Source organism: Pleurodeles waltl, chromosome 4_2 (assembly GCF_031143425.1).
Source record: "Pleurodeles waltl isolate 20211129_DDA chromosome 4_2, aPleWal1.hap1.20221129, whole genome shotgun sequence".
Classification (NCBI taxonomy): Eukaryota; Metazoa; Chordata; class Amphibia; order Caudata; family Salamandridae; genus Pleurodeles; species Pleurodeles waltl.
The window spans coordinates 671,947,494-671,959,541 of record NC_090443.1 but is presented as its reverse complement, the minus strand read 5'-3'; the positions used below and the strand labels follow the sequence as shown (position 1 = coordinate 671,959,541).

Below are 12,048 nucleotides of genomic sequence, written 5' to 3'. Positions count from 1 at the left end.
ACCCCCAGTAAGAAGGTAAGTAATATACACAAGTTATATGTACACAAACCCAAAACAGGTAAGTAAGCGTAAGAAAAGTAATGCAAACAGTTTAGAATTACAATAAGATGCAATAGGTGAACATAGGTCTAGGGGCAACACAAACCATATAGTCCAAAAGTGGAATGCGAATCACGAATGGACCCCAGAACTATGGGAGCTTGTAGAGGGTCGCTGGGACTGTAAGAAAAGTCAGGGTGTCCAAGATACCCCACCCCCAGACCCTGAAAAGTAGGAGTAAAGTACACCTACTACCCCAAAAGGACACAATAGTCGTGATAGGGGGATTCTGCAAGAACCACAAACACCAGCAAAGCACTGAAGATGGATTCCTGGACCTGAGGACCTGCAAGGCAAGGGGCCAACTCCAAGAGTCGCGATAGTGTCCAGGGGGGGCAGGAGCCCAGGAAACCCCGGATGAAGGTGCAAGAAAGCTGCCTCTGGATGAAAGAAGCTTAGGATTCTGCAACAACGAAGAGAGCTAGGAACTTCTCCTTTGGATGGAAGATGTCCCACGGTGTGCTAAAAGTTTCAGAAGTGTTCGCACGCAGAAATACCACAAACAAGCCTTGCTAGCTGCAAGGGCCACGGTAGAGATTTTTGGGTGCTGCTGGGGACCAGGAAGGACCAGGATGTCGCCCCTTGGAGGAGGAGACAGAGGGGGTGCTCAGCAACTTAGAGAGCCCCCACAGACGCCAGCAGCACCCGCAGAAGTACCAGAGCAGGCACTTAGAATATTTGTGAACCAGCGCTGGCTCAGAGTCACAAAGGAGGGTCCCACAAGGTCGGAGTCCAATTCAGATGGTTGAGCACTGCAGGATGGAGTGCTGGGGACCCAGGCTAGGCTGTTCACAAATGAATCCTTGGAGGAGTGCACAGAAGCCGGAGCAGCTGCGAATCACGCAGTACACAGGTTTGCAGTCTAGCGTGGGGAGGCAAGGACTTACCTACACCAAACTTGGACTGAAGGACCACTGGACTGTGGGAGCCACTTGGATAGAGTTCCTGTGTTCCCGGGACCACGCTCATCAGGATGAGAGGGGACCCAGAGGACCAGTGATGCAGTCTTTTGGTGCCTGCGTTAGCAGGGGGAAGATTCCGTCGACCCATGGGAGATTTCTTCTTGGCTTCCAGTGCAGGGTGAAGGCAGATGACCCCCAGAGCATGCACCACCAGGAAACAGTTGAGAAAGCCGGCAGTATTAGGCGCTACAATGTTGCTGGTAGTAGTCTTGCTACTTTGTTGTGTTTTTGCAGGCGTCCTGGAGCAGTCAGTGGTCGATCCTTGGCAGAAGTCGAAGAGGGAAGTGCAGAGGAACTCTGGTGAGCTCTTGCATTCGTTATCTGAAGAATTCCCCAGAGGAGAGACTTTAAATAGCCAGAAAAGGAGGTTTGGCTACCAAGAAAGGAGGATTGGCTACCAAGAGAGGTAAGAGCCTATCAGAGGGGTCTCTGACTTCACCTGCTGGCACTGGCCACTCAGAGCAGTCCAGTGTGCCCCCAACACCTCTGTTTCCAAGATGGCAGAGGTCTGGGATACACTGGAGGAGCTCTGGGCACCTCCCCTGGGAGTTACTGGTTAGGGGAGTGATCACTCCCCTTTCCATTTGTCCAGTTTGCACCAGAGCAGGGCTGGGGGATCCCTGAACCGGTGTAGATTGGCTTATGCAGAGATGGGCACCATCTGTGCCCATCAAAGCATTTCTAGAGGCTGGGGGAGGCTATTCCTCCCCAGCCCTTCACACCTATTTCCAAAGGGAGAGGGTGTAACACCCTTACAGAGGAAATCCTTTGTTCTGCCTTCCTTGGCTGGGGCTGCCCAGACCCCAGGAGGGCAGAATTCTGTCTGAGGGGTTGGCAGCAGCAGCAGCTGCAGTGGAAACCCCGGAAAGGTAGTTTGGCAGTACTCGGGTTCCCTGCCAGAGACCCTGGGGATCATGGAATTGTCACCCCAATTCCAGAATGATATTGGGGTGACAATTCCATGATCTTAGACATGTTACATGGCCATGTTCGGAGTTACCATTGTGACGCTATACATAAGTAGTGACCTATGTATAGTGCACGTGTGTAATGGTGTCCCTGCGCACACAAAGTCCGGGGAATTGGCCCTGGACGATGTGGGGGCACCTTGGCTAGTGCCAGGGTGCCCACACACTAAGTAACATGGCACCCAACCTTCACTAAGTGAGGGTTAGACATATAGGTGACTTATAAGTTACTTATGTGTAGGTAAAAAATGGCTGTGAAATAACGTGGACGTTATTTCACTCAGGCTGCAGTGGCAGTCCTGTGTAAGAATTGTCTGAGCTCCCTATGGGTGGCAAAAGAAATGCTGCAGCCCATAGGGATCTCCTGGAACCCCAATACCCTGGGTACCTCAGTACCATACACAAGGGAATCATATGGGTGTACCAGTGTGCCAATGAGAATTGGTAACTTTAGTCACTAGCCTGCAGTGACAAATTTAGAAAGCAGAGAGAGCATAAACACTGAGGTTCTGGTTAGCAGAGCCTCAGTGATACAGTTAGGCACCACACAGGGAACACATATAGGCCACAAACTTATGAGCACTGGGGTCCTGGCTAGCAGGATCCCAGTGACACACATCAAACACACTGACAACATAGGGTTTTCACTATGAGCACTGGGCCCTGGCTAGCAGGATCCCAGTGAGACCGTAAAAACACCCTGACATACACTCACAAACAGGCCAAAAGTGGGGTTAACAAGGCTATAAAGAGGCTACCTTCCTACAAAAATGTAAATACATACTGACATTTTCTTGTATATCTTATATATCCGCACCATGTGAACATTGTCTGGTGCATAAACGGATCTCGACTGCGGGTTCGTTTCGTTGGTCCTTTTAAATGTGCCTGTCTGGACATTCTGATTATCTCTGCTGTTTTATCTCTATTATCAGATTATACTCTGGAGAGCGAGTCAATGCTCTTTACATCAAGGAAACAACTTCTGTATGAATTATTCCTATAAATAAGAAATATTTGTTGTTTCTTAATCATATGGGGAAGGCACTTCATTTTAAAACAAAAATAAAGGAAGAAAGCCAAGGACTTCAATTTTTTTCTAACCTGTGTTCACACATACAAACTTTCAGTTGAAAGTTGCACCCCTATGTTTGCCTCAGACGAATAAAGCCTTATATTGTCGGTCTCAATACATATCATTATCTGTTGCACACTTCTGTTTGTGCTTGTTAACTAATGTGCCTCCTTCTTTGATCTGGTGCCCCCATAACATTGAGAGGACCACTGGGTCGTGTTGCTTGCTGGTAGCAAGCCCATCTGGTAAAAGCTAATATGACAGAAAACACACATTAAAGCCCTTCCCTGCATACATGAATTTAAAGGGGTCACTTACTAGTAACCTTATGATTACAACTGGATTGTAGCATTCATATTATGATAATATTATGATTGTCTTATAATACCTAAATACGCATTTCCATAATTCGGTTGTAATTGCATACATGCAAATCACTTTAAACAGCAGGGTGCAAACTGGAGTGTGTTGGCAACAATTATATGAAGAAATAATTTTACTGAATGTAAAGTGAAACATCTCAGTTGTGAAATGCAAGTGGCACATTATCTAACATGCCACTAATACCTAAAGTATGAACATCACATAAAGAGATATGCAGCGGACAAACCATAATCTCTCCAGTATGTATGAAGGCAATGGCCAACACAAGAATTGTGGGTGTGTTTGTGATTATTCCGAAAGAGCAAGGCATAAAAAAGTAGCATTATTGCCCCTTATCCACTCTATTGTCTTCAATGGAGCGCCAAAGAATCCAGTGTTCTAATATTTAAGGACCTGACCAGTAGAGCTCAGTGTCTAAAGCTTGAAAGGGGTGGTTTAGTGAAATGACAGTTTTTCCCAGCCCTTTATTTAATGGATCTGTGATGTGCAGTCTTGTTTGTGACTCTTTACATGAAGGGCCTGCGCAATGACGTGTACTTATTTTTACTTTAACTAATACCTGATAAAAAGGAATGTTCAATAATAAATTATCCACAGGCTCTCAGAAAATCCAAGCATGGAATATCAAGCTCCTACCTCAATTAAAAGAATTGAAAGCCTCAATGTATTTTTGAAATACAGAAACATTTATACATATATAATAAAAGTGTTGTCTTGTGGTGTGATGTTCAGTTTACAAGTGTATTATTGATTCTCCCTTACGGGCAGTAAGTAGTAAGGCCTTTTCCCATCCTTGAATCATACTGGGAATTATGTGATAAATCATTAGGGTAGGGTTATTCAGAATAACCTTATTTATTGAGTAGATCTTACCAACAGGACCACTGCTATTTACCCAGGTCCTTCGGATTATTTTTGGGTTACCCCATTGTACAATAATAAATCTTTGCATTATTTAAGTGCAACTTCAGAGTGACATTTTTTAAAAAGAAAATTTGTGAAAGGAGCTCATGTTTAATACTTTGTAGACTGCGAATACCGAACAAAGATAAACTAAGACTTAAATTTAAAGTTTTTTCCCCTATTAAATTTGTATTTTAATTAGTAGCATTTTTATAACAAGAACAATGCTACACGAATACATTTTACCATTTGCAAAGTGTCCTATGCCTTTACATAAAACATACTTTGTGTAAATTATTAACACCGTGAGTGAGAAGAGGGTTAGTGCACTTGGTAAGAGAGTGGTATTTGGTGAAGAGTTTGGAACAGTTGCTATAATTTGATATCTTTTTGATTAAGAGAACTGGTTCACTTACCTGGATTGTGATATTGCTTTTGTGAAGACTACTGTCTTCTCTGTTACATGTGTTGTCTATTGTGCTGTATGAGCATCTCCTGCGGATCACTATTGCACCTGAGCATGCTGTTTTACTGTTGACTGAGCATGTTCGCTGACCTTGCCTTCCAGTGAGTGTGCTCTGATTTGTGCTGTTTGATCTTGACATGATGATCATTGACTTCCCGGTAAGCATGCTTTGATGCTGCTTTGTGAGCATGCTCTGGTAATAATTCTCTCACCACTGAGTGTGCTATGTATTGGGCTGTCAGATCTTGTCCTGCTAATGTCTGCCTAATATTTGGGTTTTTCTCCTGCTTACTGCTAGATGTGCTGTCATGCCGCTATTCGAGTATGGTCTGCCTATCACTGTCTGCCTTTTGAGCACATGCTGTAATGTTACTGCTAGCACTATCCTGCTTTTCAGTTGCCAACCTCAGAGGACTGCTTTATAAACATGGACTACAGATTAGTATCCCATCCTGTGAGAATGTGCAAGTGTAAAACAATAATTTATTTGGCCAATATATGTACCGTAAACCACCAACCAAAAATACCCAAGCTATGAAAGAATGAGTAGACAGTAGCACAGTTCACTCCATATATTACTTTCAGAAAACTTGCACCCGCATTCCTCAGCTTAAGTAAACAAACTCAGTTTACACAAACACGTTTTACCGCGCCCCTTTATGACTAATTTATTCACTTTGGGACTCGTTGTAGGCCAATGAATCTTTTGACCCTGATTGAAGACACCTTAGGACGAGATAGCTAATCAACAGGTCAATCAAGATGTCAATAATGTCATCAATATTTATTATAACAAGACAATTCACTTTAGCCAAAGACATTTAATAAGACTCAGGACATGACCGTGACCTTTCAGTCATGAATAACCACACCAGTTTAGCAAGATTTAGTGATATTTATTCCCTATTGATTACAATTCTACTAATAAGTTTATTAATCTCAAAACCAGGAAGCACAATAGCATAGTCACAATATGGCAACTCTGATAAGATTTCATCAAAGCAAGAATCACGAACATTAGAATATAACACGGCGTCAACATAAGTTATCCTTAGCAGAGTATCAATAGCACATTATTCAACAAAGCATAGATTCAGTCATTTGTCTATTTGCATCAGTTTAGTGAACCCCTTTCCTAACCTCGAATTAGCATTGGCATGTTGGGCTTCATGCAAAACAATTTAGTAACACCAATTTGGAAAACATCTAGCTATGGTCTCTGTCAAAAGAAGCAGTTGGTACCTAGAAAGAAAAAGCAAACAGACAATCACAATTTCATTGTCATATAGCTACCCTCCGTTTGGGTCAGCACTTAGGTTCGGTCTTCGTCCTCAGGACATCAGTTGATTCGCCATCAGTCAGGAACTCAGCAAGTCAGGTAAAAGGGGGCACTTCCCTCATAAGGAGGTAAAGTATAAAAGGGCAATCTAAGGGCAGGGATGGTTTAAGTAAAATCAGCAAGTCACTAGGCAAAGTGACAAAATGTCTGGATCATAGCAAGTCGCATCAGCATCTCCCTAACTAACTCATTTCGCGTGTCAAGGGGTTTTATCCCTTTTTCAATGTCCATTCCCCTAAAATCTAATTGGCTAAGGGGTTGCACCCCACTATCTTTATCCAATTACCTTCAAATTAGCTCATCGAATTTGTCACCCCATAACAGTTCTCATGTAGTTTATTGGTCCTTACGATTGACATATTTAGCTGTAGAATGTCCGGTATGATTTAATCTTCTTGTGATCCTTTGCACATCTTCAGTCAGTGGCTCCATTGTCCGTACCAGTTTAGGCGACCTTGTACCTACTACTGGTCTACAGTGTTGCATTCAGCTAAAATGTTTCTACAAGCAAGATGAATTTCATGAGAACGGATCTACTACAGTTACATTCAGCTTCTAGTTTGGAGAAAAACAAGAGTTCATGCCCTCCAGCAAGTCAGCACACTGCACGTTAGAAAAACACTTTTAATATGAGATTCAGGCAGCTAGGCCTCAACTCATGCTAACTAAAGCCTAATGATTTATTAGCAAAGCTTTAGCATATAGGTTTTCAATATTAACGCAAAATCACATTTTAATAACACATTTCATGATTATTAGTCAGTTTCATTAGTCCCCGTGTATATTGACTGCCACTCCCCGTGGGCACATTTCAAGCACACGTTTCAGCAAAACATATTAATACATTTTCTATGTGGCATTATTATAGATTAGTTCTTAAACATTTCATGTTAATATTGATTACATAACCTACGCTCTCTCACACACGTTTTGACTACTGCATCTTGTTCTCAGTCTTGCTAGAGAACATCTTGCTCTCGGCGCTTCCTTCAGCCAGACGTAGAAAGAGCAAGAATGGAGCCCATGTTTAGAACTGCTGATTTGAATATCCATCTAACCTCCAGCCATTTTGAAGAGTTGAATATGTGTTTCTGGTAATGTGCCAATGTTTACTAGATTGTGAGAATGCCTTTGGCATATATATATATATATATATATATATATATATATATATATATATATATATATATATATATATATATATATATATATATATATATATATATATATATATATATATATATATATATATATATATATATATATATATATATATACAGTTCATTACCATTTGCTGAACTGTTGCTACTGGGCAAGATGGCCTTTATAAGATGCTGCGATGGTGTGTCAGGCAATTGTTGACTGCCTACCTAAGCCTTCATCAGCCACAGCCAATTGTCAAGCCTGTGTGCTCAATGTGTGATGGTTTTTTGAGTCGTGCATATTGGGAGCTCATATCTAACTAAAGTTATTGTTCTTGGACTACTTGTTGTAAAACTGTCAGGTGAACATGGCGGGTTCCATGGTGGGCAGAATCAAGCATGGTCTGGATAACAGACCTTTAGCTCCAAGATTTTAAAAATTCAGCTTCCATGGGCATCCACCAGAGTCATCTGTTTTGTGCCTTTTATTGTCACAGGTGGTCCGGGAAGCGGCAAAGGCACCCAGAGTCTAAAAATAGCAGAGCGTTATGGGTTTGAGTACATATCCGTGGGGGAACTTCTAAGAAAGAAGATCCACAACACAAGCAGCAACAGAAAATGGAGTTTAATTGCAAAAATAATTACGACTGGCGAACTGGCTCCCCAGGTATGACATGGCTACAGTTGCTCTGTACTAAATCTTAGATTCTGTCAGAATACCCAGATGCGCTGTGGCGATTAATTCACTAAACTCTCTTTTACTTATCATGTGTGTTTCTGAAAGGAAACGACAATTACTGAGATGAAGCAGAGATTAATGCAGATCCCGGACGCAGAAGGCATCGTGATTGATGGGTTTCCCAGAGATGTCGCCCAGGCGCTGTCCTTTGAGGATCAAGTAAGCGCTTTTCAGTTTTAAGACCACCTTATAGTGCCCTATACACTCTGTTAAATCCTGCAACAGAGATTATCAGAGAAACTGCATATTACCATAAAGTGAGCAACGCACTTGACATTTTGAAAAATATGCAATTAAACAATTACCTGGCGGCCATATTGCTCTCTTATGTTCTGGAATGCTGTGCTCCATTTTTGTATTGTTGCAAAGACAAAATTACGGAATAATAACCATTTACTTTTGAATTCACATCAATCAAATGGCTATTTCACGGTTTACCCCAGGTGGTAGTAGAAAAACCTCCTTATGTCACAACAGTTTAGAGATCAAGGTTAATGAAAATGGATGTTTAACCATAATGTTATGAATTCGTAGTAAAAGCTAGAGTGTGCCACGCTGGGAGTACGCTTCATTTGCAACACGGGGAAATGCTTCACATGCACTTGGAATAAGCCTGGGTGGAATTTGTTTTAACGCTGATGAAATTTGTGTGGTTTCAAACTTTTGCGTTACTTTTTTTAAATGAAACTTTATTGGGTTTTGTTGGTATCTGTAGAGCAATGCAGTGCCAAGACCTAAGCAATAGAGCAATCGAAATGGAGTTTCATAGGGCTGGTAGAGGCATTATGACAAACACTAAGCAATTACCATAAATTTGTAAACCAAAACAGTAATTGAGGGAGATTTAAACAGTGGAAAGTGAAGAGAGGGAAAGGCGAGGCAAGAGGGGATAAAGTGGTTTGGTATACACTGGGGGGGGGGAGGTTATAAGGACATGGAAGAGCACAACAATCTGGTGCCTGCGGAGTGGATTGTCATTGTCTACTGGCTTGCTATAAGGGATTTAACCAAATTTTACACAGTTTGACCTAATATTTCGCATGCAGGAGACTATGGACTAAGGTCTCCTGCTGGTAACTTGAGAGACATTTTTAAGAGAAGTGCTAATAGCGTAAAAAAAGTTACACAAGTTTTCAGAAAATCACATTTTGCACTAATAACATCATTATACCTACTCTTAATGGAATTTCAAAAAAGTTGTGAAAAGATGCAATTTCACACACCTCTAATTTTGAAAAACGAAACACGGTTTACATTCTCATATTAAGCATTCATTTTGCCTTAATTATGTGGTATTATAATTTAACATAATTTTAAACCAAAACAAATTTTATATTTTTGTTAATGGAGTCTATATGACAAATTTAATGTTTGTCATTATAAAAAAAAATACCCTACTCTGACCAATGCTGACCAGTTCCAAAATGTGTGTGCTTTAAGAGGGATTTTCATTCGAAAGCTTAGGGCACCAAACTCGACATTCCTTCTTGCTCCCAATTGAAAGTTTTCACTAAATAAATGTAATAGGGTAAGCCAGCTTTGCAGTAGTGAAAAATGAACGTAAGAGTTTTTCACTGCCAGGACATGTAAAACTTAAAAGTGCATGTCAAACATTTTTTTAACTTTACCACATCCTGTTCTCTGGACTGTTCAGATGTTACCCCAGGGGTGCCTTATATGTATTAAAAAGGAAGGTGGATGCTTGTCAAAACGTTTATTGTTTAAAACTGCACACACAGGCTGCAGTGGCAGGCCTGGGACATGTTTAAAAGGCACTTAAGTGGGTGGCTCAATAAATGCAGCAGCCCCACTAATATCATTTAATTTACAGGCCCTGGGTACATGTACCATCACTTTACTTGGGATTTACAAGTAAATTAAATATGCAAATTTGGTGTAAGCCAGTTTTACCATGTTTAAAGGAGAGAGTACAAGTACGTTAGCACTGGTTAGTGGTGGTAAAGTGCACATAGTTCTAAGGCAACACAAATGAGATCAGAACAAGTAGGAGGGTTGAAGGTGTTAACACGTCAGACCTTAATAAGTAAACTTATAAGGGGACACAAATAGGTCGATGAACCTTTTGACTCGCATTTAAGATGTTCTCACCATAGATCCGGTACATGCAGATCAACAATTCAATAACTAATCAATTACATCAATAATCAGCAGGAGTCAGTAATTGTCACACACCATGACCTTTCAGTCATGAATAACAACACATTTTAGTAAAAGTTAGAATAGTTATGTCTCTATATTAGCAATGCTAATGTCAAGTAAGATAATCTCAAAATCAAATGATAAACATACAGAAATATCACTGGCTGTCCAAATCTGCGGAAGAAACACAGTCTAATCAAAGCTTGAATAATTACGCATTCTAAGGTTACCGTGCAAAGTAATAACAAGAACAATTGCGCAAACGATATCACATACATTTAGATTCAGTAAAGGAAAGACATTGACTGGTACTCCCTATAGCGAACTTTCTTTAGTGAGGACCCTTATCTAACATCAGATTAGCATTAGCATGTTGGGCTTCATGCAGAACAAATAGTCAACACAGATTTGGAAAACATCTAACTATAGCTCTATCAAAATAGTGCGGTTGGTACCTAGAAAGAAAAATCAAATAGACATAACAAACACATGCTTAACAATATACATCTCCTCAATTGGGTCAGGAGGGTAAGATAGTCTTCGTCATCAGGGCCTCAGTTTGGTCAGCAAGGCATCAGGATTCAGCATCAAAGTTCAGAAAATGCAAACTCTTTAAGCATTAAAGTTAAGCACGTCTCTGGACGCTCAGTAAAGTAATGGCCTTTCGGTGAGAAAGAAAATGGGCAGATGCGCTGTCTTCCACCAGTGCAGTTTGGCTAAGTTAGATTTCCTAATACTACTTCCCAAGTCCCTATTGGTCAAGGGATCGTATGTTCACACTTTGTCCAATAAAACTAAAACCCTAAATCTACAGTTTCTACTAGTTTCTTCACGGTTCACATGTTGCTGATTGGTTTCTCTTGTAATGTCCTCATCATCCGGCTCGTCAGGTAACAATATTGTTGCAGCTTATACTCCAGTCAGTGTTGTCTTTGTTTTCGCCTGAGAATGTTAGTCTTACACACATTACACTTACAATGGTACATTTAGCGAGAACAGCATCTTCTAGCAAAGTGGTTCTCATGAGAAAGACTTTTAGCTACAAGCACATTTGGTCAGCACAGTGGAAAATCACAATTTCATTCTCAAAGCAAATATTTTATTGATTGGTTTAGAAATACAGCTTGACATGAGGCCGTGCAATTAGGCCAAGACATCCGCTAAGTTAGGCTTTCAATTAATAAAGCTAATACATAATGCATAACCCTTAATATGACGTATTACTACATTAATCAAACATAAGCTCCATGTTTCATATTAATAAGCAATTAATAAGTAGACTTCGTGAACATTAGCAGCCACTCACATGGACACATTTTCAAATGCGTGCTTTATTTTTCTCTAGATTAATAAATTTTCTACGCAAATCCATTACTCAGAATACATGAATATTCATTCATATTTTTATTAAAACACCTGCTCTAGCAAAGGCAAAACGTTTGGGGAAGACCACCCTAAGCCTGACAGGTCTAGCACGGGGCATACAGGTAATAGAGGAGCAATTTAATAACATGACCTCTCCTCCTGTCCCAAATAACAAACAAATCACCAACCTCTTACCACTCACTCACCACAATCTGTGCCTTCCTTTCCCTATCCTCCAGAAGCTGTGCTTGAAGCTCTCCAACACATCTCTGACAGGCTGTCAGAGAGCCCAGCCAGGGCATCCTAGAAGTCCTTTATGAAGTAGCAACAATGAGTTACACGTTCTCTTATGCACTGTTATGCTATAGCAGTAAATTTCATGATTTAGAATTCAGTGATTCACATTTATGGCTATCAATGAGCGCCATGCATAACAAATGGTTATA

General features: G+C 40.8%; 1 protein-coding gene across 1 annotated transcript in view; it reads left to right on the top strand.

The window, feature by feature from the left end:
• Nucleotides 1–12,048, top strand: part of AK5 (adenylate kinase 5) — a 2,252,667-nt gene that overhangs the window by 290,408 nt on the left and 1,950,211 nt on the right. Inside the window, exons 4-5 of the mRNA XM_069232252.1 lie at nucleotides 7,836–8,005; nucleotides 8,123–8,236. Coding sequence (XP_069088353.1) covers nucleotides 7,836–8,005; nucleotides 8,123–8,236 — 284 coding nt within the window. The remainder of the gene's footprint in view (nucleotides 1–7,835; nucleotides 8,006–8,122; nucleotides 8,237–12,048) is intronic.